The 19025-nt window shown below is 53.5% G+C and overlaps 1 protein-coding gene, 1 long non-coding RNA gene and 1 pseudogene across 4 annotated transcripts in view; all 3 read right to left on the bottom strand.

Annotated features, from left to right (window-relative positions):
• CERS4 (ceramide synthase 4) overlaps positions 1–2877 on the bottom strand; it is a 32027-nt gene extending 29150 nt beyond the window's left edge. The window contains exon 1 of one of the 3 annotated variants that reach the window (XM_038567491.1): positions 2710–2877. Coding sequence is in view for 1 of the 3 variants with exons in the window: in XM_038567488.1 (XP_038423416.1) it covers positions 1720–1724 (5 nt within the window). In the remaining 2 variants the exon portion in view is untranslated. Of the gene's footprint in view, positions 1–1719; positions 1858–2148; positions 2256–2709 lie in introns of those variants that run through there. The other 2 variants (XM_038567489.1, XM_038567488.1) reach the window with 2 other exon arrangements.
• Positions 2878–12919: 10042 nt separating this feature from the next.
• On the bottom strand, positions 12920–13977 carry LOC119864591. The gene is made up of 3 exons (XR_005374466.1): positions 13850–13977; positions 13634–13714; positions 12920–13116 (listed from the first exon to the last, which is right to left on the bottom strand). It is a non-coding gene; the product is annotated as an uncharacterized LOC119864591 (long non-coding RNA).
• A 212-nt stretch (positions 13978–14189) lies between these two features.
• LOC611592 lies at positions 14190–16624 on the bottom strand (annotated as a pseudogene).
• Between the last annotated feature and the right edge of the window lie 2401 nt (positions 16625–19025).

Raw genomic sequence — 19025 nt, 5'->3', positions numbered from 1 at the left:
TTCCCTGGGGAGGGCCCCAGGGTGAATCAGGCTGCTCCCCTGGGCTTCCTCCCCCCAGACATCCAGGCATCTGTTGTTTCACCAGGTGCTTATTAGCAGCTGGGCGCTGTGCTCACCTCTGAGGTGATGACTGCTATTAGTCCCATTTTACAGGTGAAGAAACTGAAGCAAGAAGGAGGTGAAGTCACTAGCCTGAGGGCACCGAACTCCCAACAGGCAGGACAGGTCAGAGGCAGCCTCCAGACAGCGCAGAGAGAGGACAGCCCGCGGTGCCCAGATAACAGAGGAGCCTGTCCCCAGGCGCCTGCTTTCCCATGGGCATCCCAAGGGGGGTGGGAGGCCCGTTCCTGCTCCCCCCTGCCAACTAAGAAGCCCAGTGGCTCCTGAGCGCAGCGATCGCTCCAAGCCAGGCACTGGGCCAACTAAACACTTTACATGCCTGACTCACTCAATCTGCAGAAGGCCCTGGGTCTGGAGGTGGGCACGGTTACACAGTGCTCCCATTTCTCGGAGCTGGAAATGGGGGCTCATCACGCTGTGAACTCCCACAGGCTCTGGAGTCCTCCCCCATCCCCATTCCCTTGGGCAGCAGGCTGGGATCAGCCAAGCCCTTTCCTAGCTAAGGCTTCCTTTGATCAGAACAACACTCCTAGGCATAGGTACTACTGATCCATTTTACAGATGGGCCAACAAGCTCAGAAAACTTTCCCTGGGGCCACAAGGCCAGTTCAATGACCAAGTCTCCCAGTTCATTTCCACCGCCTCTCCCCTCCCCTGTCAAGACTCCGCCGCTGGGAGGAGGTGAGCTGGGAAAGCAGGCAGCAAAGGTCCTGGCTTAGCCTGCTGGGGCTCAGCTGTGCTGAGTGAGGATCCTGGCATCCCCCCTGCCACCTCAGCCATGTTCATACGCAGCAGCTGCTCTTGGAAGGGGACTGAGTCCAGACTGGGGGCCTTGGGAGCTTCCAAAGCAACCCCATACTCCAGGATGTCTTTTTCGAGCAGCCTCCCTAGAAGAGATCCAGGTCACGGGAGTGGGGCGAGCTTGGCTCCTGCACTCAGCCGCAGGACACCCCGCCTGGGTGTGGAGTCGGTCTCCAGGAGCCCGTCTCCTCCTGGAGCCTCCCCCATCAGGTGGTATTTCACGGTTTTGCAAGTCAGACTCAGCCAGACACAGCCCCACCCCATCTGCTTCTCCCTCAGTTTCCCCATCCCAGCAAGGAAAGGCCCCTGCGCAGTCCCAACCGCCAGCGCCAGAAATCCCCTCGCAGGTTCCTTTCACGCCCCACTTCTGAGCAGGCAGGGGAGGCAGAGGACGTTCTTCTGCCAAAATGCACCCCCTCCTCCCCGGGTCACCCCCTTTTCCACCACCCCTTCCGGTGGGGTCCAAAGCAGCAGCCTCCTCCAGGGTTCCCCCCCAACCCGCCTGCGCACAGCGGGGGGCCGTCCTAAGACGCCCCAGGGCCGGGCTACTCACTTTGGTCTAAGCCTCCCGTGGCCCCCCCCAGGCCGGAGAATGGAATCCACGCACTCCCCGCCATCTCCGAGGCGCGGGCCGACCTCTCCCCACCTCCAAGCCTCCCCTACGGCGCTTCGGACACGCTGGCCTCTTTTCTGCCCTGCAAACACACCCGGCGGGGCCCTGCCTCAAGACCTGGCTGCCGCGGGTGCGCTCGGGCCCCAGGACCCCTCTGCGCGAATCGCCCCCCGACCCTCACTTACCCCATCTCCCCGAGGCGCTGGCCTCCCGCACCCAGCGCGGGCCGAGCGGCCGCAGGCTGTTTACCGGGTCGCAGCCGTCTACGCAGCCGGGGCCCCGCTGCATCCCGGCGCGCGCACGTCGGTGGCGCCCCGCGGGCGCTCGGCGCGGTCTCCGGGGCGTCTGACCCCCGCCCCGCCCCGCCCCGCCGCGCCGCTCGCGCTCGCGCGTCCGCCTCCCGCGCTGCCCCCGCTCTGCTGGCGGCGCGCCGACCCTCGGGGGACAGCGCTGTCTCGGGGCGGCGGCCCGGGCCTGGGACCGGATGAGGAGCCCCGAGAGGCCGCCCCGGGCGGGGGGATGGGGGCCGGGGCCGCCATGGCCGGGGGGCGGGGCCGGGGCCGGGGCCGGGCTCGCCGCCGGGGTGGCGTTCGGGGCGCGGGGCGCTCGCTTACCTGGGGGCGCGGGCGGCGGGGCGCACCGGGGCGGGCGGCGGACGCGGAGAAGGAGCACGCGCAGCCCGCACGCGGCCGCCGGACTCTGCTCCCAGCGCCGCCTCTGCCGTGGGGCTCGGCGGTAGGCTGGGGGGCCGCGGGGCGGGGCGCGGGGCGGGGCGCGGGGGCGGGGCCGGGGCCGAGCCGGGGCGCGGGGTCCAGGCGGCGCCCCGCCCTCTCCGCGGACCGCAAGGCTTCCTGTGGACCCCCGCCCCGCGCCGCCGGCCCGGCCTAGCCCCGCCCCCGCCTGGCCCCGCCCAGGCCCCACCCTGGCCCCACCCCTCCCGGGCCGGGCCCCGCCCCCTCCATCGCCAGGCCCCGCCCCCCGCCCCAGGCCCGCCCGGAGGCGCGCTTGGCCTACATCCAGCTGCAGGTCCTTTGCCGGCGCCTTCTCTCTCGCGTCTGAACGCAGCGCGGCCGCGCTCGGTCCGGCCCGCGGTTCTGTTCCGTTCGCCGCACGTGCGCCCGATCCCCTCCCGGGTCCCCTCTTCCGGCCTGGCTCCGACCCGCGCATCTGCATACCCACTGCGGGCGCCCGGGTCTGCTGGCGTCGCTGGGGAGGCCGGGACTCGGTGTCAGGCCTCGGAGGCCACTCGGGTTCCCCCCGAGCCTGGGGACCTGTCCCAGCTCGCACACCGAGCAGCTCCAGTTCGCGGTTGGTTGGGGCCGAAGCGCGCGGGAGCCGAGCGCCCGGTCGGCAGGTCGGGAGTAGTGGAGGGCGGGCGGGCGGAGGCTGCGATTTGGTGGGGGCGCGGGTCAGGAGGCAGAGCTGTGGAGGCGGCGGCGGGGCGGGGGCAAGTTGCTTCACATCGCTGAGATTTGATTTCCACACGTGGGAAGGGGAAGGGGGCAGAGAACCTGTGCCTCCCAGCCCGGCTCCAGGGCTTTGCACCTGCTATTCTTCTACGAGACTGTGTTTTCCCTTTTCAAATGCGTGCATCCTCCCTCAGACCTCAGGGCCCTCTGCAGAGCCCCCCTCACTCCTCTACCCCCAAAGCTCCTCTGTGCATGGTGGAGAAGGAGGATCATAAAGCCACTTTCTCGAGTATAGCTGCTAGGGGTGCATCCCCTTGCCCCTGGGGGTGCTCAGAGCATGGCAGCCATTTGTATTAATAGTTATGGGAGACACTGTGGAATGGGGGAGACCAGGCCCCAGGGGAGAAGCAGCAGATCCCCCCAGAGAAGTGGAGGGGGGGTGCCCTGAAAGAGGATGTGAGTGGGCCAGGGTCAGAGACAGATTTCAGGGGGGGGAGGGGGGGTGGCTGGAGGAAGGGGTCAGCCTGGCAGGAAGAGATGCAGCTGAACTTTCTGCAGTTGGGCTGCTTCTTGGCTGCCCTCTGTCCTCCTCCCGCCCCCACTCCCTGTGTGAACATGGAACATTCAGGACAGGCTTCCTAGAGGAGGTGACATCTGAATCTGAGAGATGAATGGATGGGGACATTAAGCCGAGTTAGGATCCAGAGGTGAGTGAAGAAGAGCCACAGCCGAGTGGGGCCAGCCACTTGAAGGCCCTCCAAGGCTCCCTGGGGAGTGGCACAGACTTAAAATTAGACTCTGCATTGGGTTCTTCTGGAGCCTGGTGGAGGGGGTGCAGACAGGAGTGAAGGGAGGGACTCCAGAGGGATCTAGGGGTTATGTGGCCTGGGCTCTGGGCATCAGGGGAGGCCAGGACCTGGCTGGTTGGTGGGAGTGCAGAGATGCAGTCATTTCTCAGCTGGCAAGCCCAGCGCAGACCCTAAGGAGGCCCAAAGCTGGGACCTGAGGGAGAGAGGGGGAGCTCCTTGCTTCTTCCTCCCCTCCAGGTTTTCACACCTTTTGTGCCCGAATGGGGGACACATTGTGCCTGGGGAGGCCGGTAAGCCCTGATCCAGGTGGAAGATGCTATAGTGTTGATTTGGGAAAGCGGAGATCAGGGGGCCACGAGCCAAAGAAACAGGTGCCTCTAGAAGCCAGAAACACATTCTCCCCGAGAGCTTCCAGAAGGAATGAGCCCTGCGGATACCTTGATTTCAGCGCAGTGAGATCCGTGTTGGAACTCAGAGCTCCCGAACGATCAGATAAATAAATGTGTGTGTGTGTGTTTAAAGATTTTATTTATTTATTTATTCATTAGAGACACAGAGAGAGAGAGAGGCAGAGACACAGGCAGAGGGAGATCCAGGATCACGCCCTGGGCTGACGGCAGGCACTAAACCGCTGAGCCACCCGGGGATCCCCCTAAATGTGTGTGGTTTTAAGCCACCAAGTGTGTCCTCATTCGTTCCTGCAGAACGCGAGACTCGCACAGACCCCCCATCCTCCTGCCCAGACACCTGTTCATGCTCCCGGGAACCCCCTCCTCATCCCCAACACACACATCCGGACCCAGTTTCCAAGCCAGCAGCCCGGACCCCCATCCAGGTCAGACCCACACCCCCTGCGGGGTGCCCCCCAACACCTACCCCTCTGGACCTCTGGCCCCCTCCCGCGGTCCCCAGGGCTGCCGCTCCCTTGTTCCAGCGGGGTGAGGACTGCCAACCCAGATGCTTGCCTGTCCCTGCCTCTCTGCCCAGCACTGCCCTGCTCACGCCAGGCCTCTTGTCCCCGACCTGTGGCCGACTGTCCTCCCTGCCTCAGCCTTTGCCAGTCAAGACTTCTGGCCTCAATGGGGGGTGAGGGGGCTCCACTTCACAAAGACCTGGGCCTGTGTTTGTGCTATGTGACCTCGGCTGTGTGACACAGCCTCTCTGAGCCCCGTGGTGTCATCATCTGGGGAATGGAAGATAACCAGGCCATCAGGTGTCGGGGGTGGGTACCTGGAGGGACCTCTGTCTCCGTGCTTCCCCATCCAAAGGGCCTGAGTCAGGGCCGGGGAGGGTTGGAGCAGATAGAATGGGGAGTGGAGAAGCCTTTGCACTGGCTGTTCCTCCTGCCTGGGACGCCCTTCCTGCGAGTCCACGCGGCCCTTCCCCCCTCCCTTGGGTCTTTAGTGAAAGGTTCACCCCACATGACCCATTCTCCTCCCCCTGCCTGTCCCCCTCGCCAGCTCTCTCTCTTCAGCCCTCCTCCCTCTCGGTTTTTAGACCTGTGCCTGCCAGCCTCCCCCTGGAAGATGTTCACCCCTCAAGGCTAGGGGGTTCCGCCTTGATCCCCCGGTGACCCTAACGCGGGAGACGGGGCCCGGTACACAGTGAATGTCTCACGGATGTTCTTTAAGGGTGCAGAGAATGGGGAGAAATGAAGCTTGTCCAAGAAAGGCTCAGAAGAGGGGGCCTGCTGGGTATACCCGCAAGTCTGTATGTCTCCTTGTCGGGGTGTCTCCGTGTCCATCTGGGTCTCTGTGCATTTTTGTGTTCCTTAGTGTGTTTCTGGGGTGTCTGTGTGCAAGCATCTGAACATGGATATGCGCAGCCTCAACTTCTCTGGCTACGTGCAGGGGTGGGGCGGTGGGAGGAGGGTGCTGAGCTTTCCTCCCTGGAGCGGCACTGCCTCCCCCAAGGGCCCTCCCTGCTCCCAGGGGGGCGGGCTAACCGCCTTGGGTGGACGATGCCCGCCCCCTAGCCCAGGGTTCCCTGCAGCCCAGCAGGGCACCCACGCTGGGAGCTTTACAGAGCCCAACATATCCAGCCCTGTCTGTGAAGCAAGTGCATTTAAAATTCCCATTTCAGGGGCACCTGAGTGGCTCAGTTGGTTGTCTGCCTTTGGCTCAGGTCGTAATCCCAGGGTCCCGGGATCAAGCCCCTCATTGGGCTCCCTGCTTGGCAGAGAGTCTGCTTCTCCCTCTCCCTGCCACTCCTCCTGCTTGTGCTCTCTCTCTCTCTCTCTAATAAATAAATAAAATCTTTAAAAAATTAAATAAAAATGCCCATTTCATAGATGAGGACACAAGCGCAGAGGGGTGCAGTCAGCTGCCCAAGGCCACACAGCCAGAGAAGAGGCAGCTTTGAACTCAGCTCCTCCTGACCTCTTACCTTTTGTCAGCACCCTGCTTTCTTTCTTCTTTCCCTTTGCTGGATTGGGAGGCTCATGGGTGGGGACACAGAGGGTCTGCACCTTCCCTCAGCCTTGGTAGACTCACCTCCCCTTGCTCTGAATGTCCTTACTCACCTATCCCCAGGGCTGGCCTGGGCCCCGACACCTACTGTGCATCTGTCCTTACCTTCCTGCTCATAGGACGTCCTTCCAGGTTCATTGATTCCCGCCTTCCACCCCGACACTCCACAGGCCATCCAGGAGGCTCTCATTTCTCCTCATCCCCACCTGCATGCCTGTGACTTCTGCACAATCTAGCAGACAAAACATCCGGGGCCTAGAGGTACCGTGACCCGCCATCCAATGTACCTGGGACATGGAACAGTCCGGAGCAAGCCATGGCAGTTGGTCATCCTAGCAGGAGGTAGGGTCACTTGCCCTTGGTGACACAGCAAGATCAGGAGCCCCCATGTCAACACCTGTTGATCCAAGACACCATCCCCTCTCCTAGGAGGAAACTGAGTCCTATTTTTTTTTTAAGATTTTATTTATTTATTCATGAGAGACACAGAGAGAGGCAGAGACACAGGCAGAGGGAGAAGCAGGCTCCCTGCGGGGAGCCCAATGCAGGACTTGATTGCCATTCAATATCCCAATTTACAGTCAAGTCGAGGGTTTTTAAGATAGTCACAGGGTTGGGCAGGTTTCACCACCTTGTTTTTTGTTTTGTTTTTAAGTAAGCTCTATGCCCAACGTGGGGCTTGAACTCATGGCCCTGAGATCAAGGGTCGCATGCTCTAACGAGTGAACCAGCCAGGTGCCCCACCTGGCTTCTTCTTTTTAAGGGAACCAGTCCCCTGATCTGAGGAACAGTGTAATGAACACCCTGGTGCAGACCCAGAAGTACAATAGCCAGTCACAGGGTGTGCAAAGGTAGAGTGTTTTTTTAAGATTTTATTTATTTGACACAGAGCACAAGCGGGGGTAGGAGGAGCAGCAGGCAGAGGGAGAGGGAGAAGCAGGCTCCCCGCTGAGCAGGGAGCCCGATGTGGGGCTCCATCCCAGGACCCTGGGATCATGATCTGAGCCAAAGGCAAATACTTAACTGACTGAGCCACCCACGTGCCCCTAGAAGCTCTTAAAACAATTTATTTAAGTAATCTTGACACCTGATATGGGGCTTGAACTTATGATCCCGAGATTAGGAATTGCACATTCCCCTAATTGAGACAGCCAGGTGCCCCAAAGCTCTTTTTAATATTAAGGAATTTACTTCTTATTCTCTGACATAAGCTGTAGTTTTCTCCACCCTCCACTCCCACCCAGTTTGTTGTATTTTTACCTCGTTTATTATTGTTTTCTGTCCATGTGGATTTGGATTTCCAAAAATCCATTTGGATTTTTAGGAAGCTGGACTCACCTTTTTCTTTTGTGGCTTTTATGTTTAATTATTTTTCTTAGAAAGACCTTAGCTATTCTCAAATTGCTATTTTTAAAAAGCCCCTATGTGTTTTTTCCCCTAGTACTTTTATGATTTTATTTCTCACGTGTCAAACTTTGATCCAGCAGGAATTTGTATTGAGATAAGGTGTGAGGTAGGGACCTGACTTTTGTTCTTTCCGTTGTCCCAACAGTGTTCATTGCATCATCTACCCTTTAGATAGTGCAGCGCTAGGGCTGTCACGTCTACAAGGAGGGTAGTTGTAAGGTGTGGGGGGAAGCTAGACTTGGCACAACATGAAAACTGTTTGCTACTTAATTGATAATTTGGGAAATAAGACCCTGCTTTAATCTCTGGGGTTGGTTCAGCACTGAGCTGCACCCATGGAACATGATTTTTTTTTTCTTTTTTTGGATCCGTTGTTCTCTGGTTGTGGAATGTCGTAAACATTCCCCCCAAAACAATGTCAGCACAATGCAAAATGATACTGCAAAAGGTCTGTTGCAAAATGATACAACCAACCTGGAAACTTGGGGGATTTCATGCGATGGAAGAAAGAGGCTGTGGACAGGGACTAAAATGTGGGTGAGTTATGGACAGAGGAGGAACTGATGGTCAGTCCGAGGAATAGTTAGTTAAACATGGAGAAAGAGCCCATTGGTCGAGGCAGGACAGGCTGCTCCAGGGACAGTGAGTCAACCATCAGATGGGTCAGATGCAGACCCATGTCTGGTTTCCTGGGGCCACCATCGCAAAATACCACAAACTGGGCACCTTGCACAAGTTCTGAAAGTTCTCACCATTCTGGAAGTTCAGTGTCCAAAATCAAGGTGTTGACAGGGCCGTTCTCCCTCCGATGGCTCCAGGGAAGAATCTTCCCTGCCTCTTCTGGCTTTCATGGCTGCCAGCAATCCTTGGCATTGCTTGGTTTGTAGACACATTGTTCCAGTTCCTGCGCATAACCAATCTTCCTTCTCTGTGTGTGTCTGTGTCCAAACTTCTCTTATGAGGTCATTGGATTAGGGGCCCACTGTACTCCAGGATGAGCTCATCTTACTTTGATTGCATCTGCAAAGATCCTTATTTCTAGATAAAGGTCATATTCCCAGGTACTGGGACCTAGGACTTCAACGTATCTTTCTGGGGGACGCAAGTCAACCCACAATGTGTGTGTGTGTGTGTGTGTGTGTGTGTGTGTGTGCGTGTTTATTTTCTCCCCCAATGACTCCAGAATCTGATTGAAATATTAAATGTGAATTATTAAATACAGTTTGGTGGTGGTAGTGAGGGGGATAAATGACCTTCCAACCCCTCCCATGAGTTAATTTATTTTTCTGTTTCAAGAATTAGCCTGTAGTTTCAATGGTAGCTCACATCTTGTTTACTATAAAGCAGAATGAGTTCCTTGTCATAGTTTGTGCTCTGTTTTCGAAGGACACAGTTCCTTCCAATCAACCCTTTTGTTTCTTGCTCTGGCCTTTCGCTGCCAATGTTAATTCGAGGGGCTTTTCTCTGGGACCAGTGAGCCAAAGCTGATGAAGAGGCCTCTTGGTAATTCCAGGTCAATGTGCTGGGCGTGTGATGAGGGAGGTTGGGTGAGCACAAGATGTTCAGGACGTGGGTAGGAGGTCAGGGTGATCTTCCCAAGGACAGAATGTCCGTCAGCTGCAGGGGCAGGTGAGCAGGGATGCAGGGGGCCAGGGAAGAGGTGGGGGGGGTCCCCTGAAACAAAAGTCCAGTGTGACCTAAGGGGGGGGCAGCATGGCAGAAACTGTTCATTCAAGCCTGGGGGGCCCCGGGCTCACCCTTCATGAGCCACAATTGGGTTTTTATAGGAGAGTGTCATACTCTGATCTGCAGTCTGAAAGGTCACAGGGCCTGTGGCGTGGGAGGTGCAGGGAGGGAATAGGGAGAAGGAAGCTGGTTTCCCAGCCGAGGGTGTCTGGAGGCTGGTGGGATGGATGGGGTGGGGGGTAGGGGGTGGGCAGGGGTGGAAGGGAAGGACAGGGAGCCAGCACGGAGGTCTTAGGGGCAGGTCTGCAGCGCCTCGCATGATGTCCCTCTCTGGCTGGGTGGCCAGGTGGGTTACCCTGAGTGGCGGGCACAGGGCAGCAGCAGGCTTGGAGGGACAGTGCCCGGTTGCACGGGAGACGTCCTGATGTCCGTGAGAGGCAAGCCCTGGAAGCTCAGTGTGTCTGTCTGGGCTGGGGAGGTGGGGTCCCCGGTGTCAGCCCCGGGTGGTGGCGTGGGGTGGCAGGCGGCCTCATGGGTGACACTCCCTGTGGGTAAGAGTGACAGGAGGGGCTATGGGGAGAGGCTAGTCCAGACTGCAAGGGGCCAGCCAGCTGGGGCTCGTCCTGCCTCTGCCCTCAGGCAGGTGCAATGGGCCTCCCTCTGCACCCAGGCCGCAGAGGCCACCAGCAGCCTTGCTGGAACTTGGCCTCTAGACCATCCTGGAGCAAGAGTGGGATGGAGGCAGTCCGAGGGGAGGAGGAGGGCGAGGAGGGGAAAGCAGCATTTATTGACCACTTCCCACATGCAGGGCATGTCCTCGGTGTCTTGCCTATTAAAAGTAACAGCAGCCGCAAAAAAACTGTCACAGGGCACTTCGGTGCCAGACATTATTTTAAATGACTCATTCGACCCTTCCATGGCCCTGTGGGGTAGGCACCTTTATCTCCTTTCATGGATGAGGAAACTGAGGCACAGAGACCTTAGGGCCCCAGCCCAAGGTCACAGAGTGTGGGAATCCAGTGGGAATCCACTGACTCCAGTGTGGGAGTCACCGGTGTCAGTGCAAAGCTGGCCGCCCTGCGAGAAGCCTGCAGGAATTTGTTTTGGGGAGGACGGGGCTGAGGCAGGAGGAGCTGAGACAGGCTACACTGAATCCCCCAAGGTCCACAGGAGTGCATGGTGGGAGCTGGGGGTGGGGCTGACCTGACCCCACCTCCCTGGAACCCCCCCCCACTTTCCCTTCTGAAATGGCTGCAGGATTGGGGGGGTTAGGGGGGTGAGTGTATTTGAGTGTATTGGGGGGCAGAGGCCTTTGGAAATGGGAGGAGCAGCAGGGAGCAAACACAGACTGAGCTGGAGCAGGGGGCTGGAGGTGTGGGGGCTGCTCATGCTCTGGGGTCCCTGCCTTGTCCTCCTCCACGGGAAGTGGGCACAGCCCTCCTGCAGAGACCTGGGGTTTCTCAGTTCTTCCCAGCCCTGGAGTCCCATCCCCCACCCTCCATGTGGGGATGGCTCAGAGGATGGGGGGGGCCTCCCTCTCCGAAGGAAAGGACCCTGGGGTGAGCCACTAAGCTTTTGCATATGACTCAAAGCCTTCTCTTATATTTTACAAAAACCCCGTGTGTGCGTTGGAGCTGAACCTCAGAGGCAAGAGTGCGTCACACAACGCCAGCCAGGCGATCTGGCAAAGAGGAAAGCAGGTGCCAAGGCCTGGAGGTTTGAAGCAGCATATTTGGGGCTGAAGGTTAATTTGATGGTGCAAGGAACACAGAGGGTAGGTAGAGGTGAGGCTGCAAAAGAAGCAGGACCAGCGCCAAGAAAGTCCTTAAAAGGCTTGGCTCTAACCTTGGGGGCCACAGGGAGCCATGGAAGGGTTTAGAGCAGGGAGGGACACAGTCTCACGTGTGTGCCCTAGAGATCCCCAGGCTGTTGTCTGCAAGTGGGCTGGGGAGAGGGGAGAGGTCAGAGCAGTCGCTCAGGGTGGAGTTGAGTAGGGCAGAGGGGTAGAAGGGGAGGCTTTTTAACTTTTAGGAGCTTTATTTGAGTTAGTGCGCGCGCGCGCGCACACACACACACACAAGTCACAAATGTTTGTGCTCATAGAGCCAGGATGCGGATCTAAGACGGAAGCTCACCAACCCCTGGAAGCCCCTGCTGTGCCTCCTTCCTGTCGCTCCCACCCAGGGTAACCCCTCACTTGACTTTGAGTAGCACACACTCTCCCTGACAATTGGACTTCCAATAAATGGAAGCCGGTGGGGTGTTCTTTTTTTTTTTTTTTAAGATTTTATTTATTTATTCATGAGACACATAGAGAGGCAGAGACACAGGCAGAGGGAGAAGCAGGCTCCCTGCGGGGACCTCTATGTGGGACTCGATCCCAGGACCCCAGGATCACGCCCTGAGCCGAAGGCAGATGCTCAACCACCGAGCCACCCAGGGACCCCAGTGTATGTGTTTTATATGAGTTATATAAATAGTATCACACTGTATTATCATTGCACAAGTATTTCACTCACAAGTATGTTTTTGAGACACATTTATGTTGAGATGGAGATGAGAGGGGAAGCTACTCATGCCTTCTTCACTCTTCTATAATATTCCACAGGACCATCCTCCTTTTCATTTCTCTACTCCTCCACTGATGGACATTCCAATGGCTTCTAACTTTTCATTCTTCACATTTCAAAATCCACTGTCCACTTTTCCAGCTGCCTCTGCTGTATATGGTTCCATTTCTTTCCATTGGCCATTTGGAGATGACCTTTTGTGAAGGGCCCATTTTTCTGTTGGGGTTTCTGCCTTTTTCTTCCTTTTAAAGATTATTTATTTATTTATTCATGAGAGATACCGAAGGAGAGAGAGACAGAGACACAGGTAGAGGGAGAAGCAGGCTCCATGCAGGGAGTCCGGCTTGGGACTCGATCCCGGGTCTCCAGGATCATGCCCTGGGCCGAAGGCAGCACTAAACCACTAAGCCACCGGGGCTGCCTGGTTTCTGCCTTTTTCTAGTTGATTTGTAGGAGTTCTTTATGTATGCTGAGTACAAGTCCTTTGCCGGATATTTTTACAGCAATTTTGGAAGAAGTTTTGGGAGGCATTCAGAAGGTAAGGTCAACAGATCTAGGTGGCTCAGCGGAGAAGAGGGAGAGGCAGGAGTGGAGAATGATGCCCCAATCTCTGGGGCCAAGTGTCAGGGTTGACTGATGGGGCCATTGCTGAGGTGGGATTCTAGGAAGAGTCACAGGTGAGGGAGGTGCTGGTGGATCTGCAGAGTCACCAGAATTTGTCCTGCAGCTCCACCGACAATATGGGGGCTCCACAGGGAAGGACCCCTGGGTCAGTCACAGACCTCAGAAATCATGTTCAAGATAGGGAGCCTTGGGGCACCTGGGTGGTTGAGCATCTGCCTTCGGCTCAGGGCGTGACCCTGGGGTCCTGGGATCGAGTCCCACATTAGGCTCCTCACAGGGAGCCTGCTTCTCCCTCTGCCTGTGTCTCTGCCTCCCTCTGTGTGTCTCTCATGAATAAATAAATAAAATCTTAAAAAAAAAACACATGAGCATTCTTGTGTGTTTTTCTCTTCTTTTCTTTTTTAGAGTTTATTCATTTATTCAAGTAATCGCTACACCGTAGGTGGGGCTTGAACCCTTAACCCCAAGATCAAGAGTCACAGCTCCTCTGAGCCTCCTGTGGCTTGCAGCAGGTCCAGGTGGACCACCTTTTGACTCGGAGCACCAAACAGGATGGGGTCTTGTGGGCCAGCTGAGGATGGCTGAAGATCTGACACAGGATTTTCTTTTCTTGCATTAAAAAAAAAAAAAATCAAAGAATAATTAGCATGAAAAACTACCTTTTTCCTTTGTTATGCAGCTCTGTGAATCTTAAGCTGTGCAGAGATTCGCATAACCACCAGACTCAGGACACAGAACAGTTCCATCCCCCACCCCCATTCCCTCACCCTGCCCCTTTATGGACTCCCCCAGCCCCTCCCCACAACCACTGACCTGTTGTTCTCTATCACGACAATTTGTCCTTTGCTAAGACTGTTGTATATAAGTGGAAATGGTTTGTTGCCTTTTGTTTTTGTTTTGTTTTGTTTTATTTTTGGTTTGTAGCCTTTTGAAGCTTGCTTCTTTCAGCATGAAGGACAACAGGATTTTATTATTTTTTTTAAATTATTATTATTTTTTAAATAGACTTCATTTATTAGGCTCACAGCAAAATGGGGTGGAAAGTACAGGGAATTTCCCTTTGCCTCCTGCCCCTGCTATGCACAGACAGTCCCTCTATCCACACAGCAGAAGGGACCTTACTCACCATCAATGAACCCGCATCGACACATCAGTATCAGCCAAAGTGCACGGTTTACACTGGGGTTCACTCTCGGGCCTGCACGCTCTGTAGGTGTGGACAAATGGATCATGCATGTATCTGCCATTTTAATATGGCACAGAATAGTTTCACTGCCCTAAAAACCCTCTGCCCTCTGCCGTCCATCCCTCCCTCCCCCCCCGGCACCACTGCTGTTTTTACTCTCTGTACTTCTGCCTTTTCCAGAATGTCACGGAGTTGGAATCCTGTGGCGTGTGTGGCCTTTTCAGACCGGCTCCTTTCACTTGGTCATATGCATTTAAGGTTCTTCCGTGTGTTTTCGTGGCTTGATGGCTCATTTCTTTTTATTTTTTTTTTATTTTTTTATTTTTTTTTGGCTCATTTCTTTTTAGCGGCCAATAATATTCCATTGTCTCGGACCTCCCATAGTTTATTTATCCAACCACCTACTGATGGACTTCTTGGTTGCTTCCAAGTTTTGCCAATTATGAATAAGGCTGTTATACGCATTTGTGTGCAGGTTTCCGTGTGGACATAGCTTTCAACACCTTTGGGTAAATACTGAGGAACGCAGTTGCTGGATCATATGGGACCCGTATGTTTAGTTTTGGAACAAACTGTCAGTCTGTCTTCCCAAGTGGCGGCACCATTTTGCATCCCCAGCAGCAGTGAACGAGAGTCCTGTTGCTCTACCTGCGACTGATTTTTTTTTTTTTGGAAAAGATTTTTTATTTTTTTATTTTATTTTATTTTAATTTTTAAAAAAGATTTTATTTATTTATTCATTCATGACAGGTACAGAGAGAGAGAGAGGCAGGGACACAGGCGGAAGGAGAAGCAGGCTCCATGCAGGGAGCCCGATGTGGGACTCGATCCTGGGACTCCAGGATCATGCTCTGGGCCAAAGGCAGGCGCTAAACTACTAAGCCACCCGGGGATCCCCGATTTTTTATTTTTTAAAGATTTTATTTATTTTTTCATGAGAGACACACAGAGAGAGGCAGAGACACAGGCAGAGGGAGAAGCAGGCTCCCTGTGGGGAGCCCCATGAGGGACTCGATCTCAGGACCTTGGGATCACGCCCTGAGCTGAAGGCAGATGCTCAACGCTGAGCCAACCAGGTGCCCCAGATTTTTTATTTTTAAATAATCTCTACACCCAACGTGGGGCTTGAATTCATGACCTTGAGGTCAAGAGTCACATGCTCTTCCAACTGAGCCAGGTGGGCACCCAGCAACAGAATTTTTTTAAAACAAGCCTTAGTTCGCTTTTCTCTCTCTTTCTTTCTTTCCTTCTTTCTTTCTTTCTTTCTTTCTTTCTTTCTTTCTTTCTTTCTTTCTTTCTTTCTTTCTTTCTTTCTTTCTCTTTCTTTCTTTCTTCTTTCTTTTCTTTCTTTCTTCTTTCTTTCTTTCTTTCTTTCTTTCTTTCTTTCTTTCTTTTTTCTTTCTTTCTTTCTTCTTTCCTTCTTTCTTCTTTTTTAAGATTTTATTTATTTATTCATGAGAGACACCAAGACAGAGGCAGACACAGGCAGAGGGAGAAGCAGGCTCCCTTGGGTGAGCCTGATGTGGGACTCGATCCCAGGACTCTGGGATCAAGCCCTGACCTGAAGGCAGATGCTCAATCACTGAGCCACCCAGGCACCCCTCACTCTGTTTTTCTTGTATAAAACTACGTGGAGCCTGGCTCCTCTGCACAGAGACTGGTGTGGGTCCTTACAAGATGGTCGGTGAATTTCTGATAGGGAGGCTAGGTGAACACCGTCCCTCTCCTCTCCAGGGGTCAGGGTGAGGTAGCTGTATGTCTTGGAGACAGCATCAAAAGTAGCCTTGGCAAAGTGCCCCAGGGCAGCAGGGCAGCCCCTGGCCGAGGGGTAGCAGTGGTCAGTACCGGCCATCATCAGGAGCTTCTTGGGCACAGGGGCTGAGACGATGCCAGTGCCTTTGGGGGCAGGGATGAGACGAACCAGCACAGAGCCACAGAGGCAAGTCACCTTGCACCGGACAGCCTGGGACTTGCCGATCTCATCCCCCTAATAGCCTCACCCACACAGGGACGATGGAAAGCTTGGCCAGGATGATGGCCCCACAGGTGGCAGTGGCTACCTCCTTGGAACACTTGACACCCAGACCGACGCGTCCATTGTAATGTTTGATGGCAACCAAGGCCTTGAACCTGGTCCGCAGGCCAGCACGGGGCTGATTTTGCACAGGCCTGATTTTCAAAACCTCATCCTTGAGGGATGCCCCCAGGAAGAAGTCAATGATCTCAGATTCCCTGTTGGGCAGAGACAAGAGATAAATCTTCTCCAGGGACTTGATCTTCATGTCCCTGACCAGGCGGCCCAGCTTGGTGACCGGGATCCACTCCTTGTCCTCTCTCTACCTTGCCTCTGCGAGCTCTGCGGCCTTGGCATCATCCGCCATTTGGTGTTCTCTTAGAGAAGCAGCCAGCAGCAGGATTTTGAATCACAGAAAAATCCAGACAAAGAATTGGGTTCCAAGTGGGCTCCAAAGAATTGGAGCTTTTTCTTAGACTATTACATGAAAATACTTTCTACTATGTTAAGGGAACCCTTCCTGTATCGTTAGGAAAGCCTTCCCATGTTGTTAAAAAAGTTCAAAACATTTTTGATGACCGCATAACAGATTTCATCGTATTATTTTTTAATTTTGTTTTTATTCTCATTTGCTTATTTTTAAAAGGATTCATTTATTTATTTGAGAGAGAGAGAGAGAGAAGGCATGAGAGGGGGGAGGGAGAGAGGGAGGGAGAGAATCCTATGCAGACTTTGTGCTCAGGGCAGAGCCCTACGTGGGGCTCAATCTCACGACCCTGAGATCATGACTGGAACCAAAGCTGAGAGTCCAATGACCGAGCCGAGCCACCCAGGTGCCCCTTTATCTATTTTTTAGGTTCAAGCCCAATACGGGGCTTGAACTCACACCTTGAGATCCAGACCTGAGCTGAGATCATGTGTCGAAGGGTTAACCGACAGAATCACCCAGGAGCCTCTGTATTTATTTTTTAATTGAGCTTTTAATTTTAATTCCAGTACGGCTACCACGCAGTGTTATATTGGTTTCAGGGATGCCCCGTCACATCACTGTGCCGAGGCTGACTTACCTGTGTACCCAGGCTTTGTGCTACCTGAGTACTGAAAATAACACTACCACCGAGTATTGTTATGGGTAAATATTTGCCTACTTCTCATATTTCTGCAGAGTGAATTCTCAGAAGTGGAAATACAGGCTTGAAAGAGGCAAACATTTTATGATTCTTGGTACACGTTGCCAAATGCTCTCCAGAAGGCTGCAATTTATGCTGAAAGGAGCAAGCCAAAGAGAGATTCTGTAAATAAATTAAAAAAAAAAAGTCACTATTAAAACAGACAACAAGCTGTCTCATTTTTTCACCAGCACCGAGTAGCTGTGATCACTCAGTGGTTGGACGTATTTTCCTCGTGTGTTGGCACAGCCGGTCCACTTGTTTCACCAGGATATTTGTGACTTCTCTGTTCATGGTCTTCTCCATCTCCTGGCTGGAATATTAATATGAATCGATTTGTGTGAGCGCCTTAAATTTTAAAGAGAGACAACCCAGTACATTCCTTTCCCATTTTTTCTACTGCTCTTAAGCTTAGAAAGAGCTTGGAAATCCATTACTTTTATTCCTTTCTGTTTTCTTCCAGTTGCATGGGAGTGTGTAGTTTGATATTTAGATATTTAATTCTTTTTTTAAAAAATATTTTTTTAAATTTTTATTTATGATAATCACAGAGAGAGAGAGAGAGAGGCAGAGACATAGGCAGAGGGAGAAGCAGGCTCCAGGCACCGGGAGCCCGATGTGGCATTCGATCCTGGGTCTCCAGGGTCGTGCCCTGGGCCAAAGGCAGGTGCCAAACTGCTGCGCCACCCAGGGATCCCTAAAAAATATTTTATTTATTTATTCATGAGAGACTCACAGAGGGAGGCAGAGACACAGACAGAGGGAGAAGCAGGCTCCCTGCAGGGAGCCCAATGCAGGACTCTATCCCAGGACCCCAGGATCACAACCTGAGCCAAAGGCAGATGCTCAACCACTGAGCCACCCAGGCGTCCCTAGATATTTAATTCTTTTTTTTTTAATTTTTTATTTTTTTAGGTATTTAATTCTTGAGACCACTTTGTATTTTTTAGCTATTGTTGCTTAACTAATGACCCCAAAACGTAGTGGCTGAAAAGAGCAATACTTTTTTTGTTGTTGTTGTTATTACTTTCCCGATTTTCTGCAGATCAGGGTGGAGAGGGGGGTGGATTTAGGATCGGTTTGGCTGGGAGGTCCTGGTGAGGGTTTTCTCAGGAGGTTCCAGTCAGATGGCACTTGGGACAGGATTCACTTTGAGGGTGGCACGCTCACGTGGCTGGCAAAGCTGGTGCTGGCTGTCGGCGGGGAGGCCTCAGCCCCCCCATCACATGGGCCTTTCCACGGCGCTGCTTGAACAGCTCAAGCAATCCAAAATCCAGGGGTGGTCAAAGCATAGGCCGTGGCTCAAAACTGGTCCATTGCCTGTTTTTATAAATAAGCTTCTGTTGGCACATGACCACGCCCACTGTTGACACGTTGCCTGTGGCTGCTTCTGCACTGCAAGTGCAATGCATTAGCAAGTGGAGTCGTTGTGACCAAGATTACATGGCTCGTGACACATGAAATATTTACTGTCTGGCTCTTTACGGGAAAAATCTGCCTCGCTCTGCAAATGACCGAGGCAGAAGCTGCAACGACTTGCGTGACCTAGCCGTGGAACTCACCTACTGCCCTTCCATGGAATCCCATTGAGCACTGGGGGTTAGACTATATGTTGACAAATTGAATGTAAATTTAAAAAATTAAAAAAGAGGGATGCCTGGGTGGCTCAGAGGTTGAGCGTCTGCTGTCGGCCCAGGGCGTGATCCTGGAGTCCCGGCATCGAGTCCCATGTCGGGCTCCCTGCATGGAGCCTGCTTCTCCCTCTGCCCGAGTCTCTGCCTCTCTCTCCTCTGTCTCTCATGAATAAATAAATAAAATCTTTAAATAAATAAATAAATTAAATTAAATTAAAAATTAAAAAAGAAATTAATTTTAAAAAAAGAATCCCATTGACCACACGGGTCATCTATCTCTGATCTAATATAGGAGAGACTCAAATATCAGGAGGTGACATTCAATCACAGGGAGGCCACCATGAAGGCTGACCCGCCACATGCCTGGGATTTGTTTGCGGGTATTTTTGCAAAGATGCTCAGCTGCTTGCCTATTTATTTTCCCTTCTTCATTACTAAAAGACATCGATTTTGTCTGGGACAGCAATATGCTCAGTGTAAAACACAAGTGTCCCCGGATTCCCTTATAGTTAGAG

The sequence above is a fragment of the Canis lupus genome, chromosome 20 (genome assembly GCF_011100685.1).
Source record: "Canis lupus familiaris isolate Mischka breed German Shepherd chromosome 20, alternate assembly UU_Cfam_GSD_1.0, whole genome shotgun sequence".
NCBI lineage: Eukaryota > Metazoa > Chordata > Mammalia > Carnivora > Canidae > Canis > Canis lupus.
This window is presented reverse-complemented; position numbering and strand designations above follow the sequence as displayed.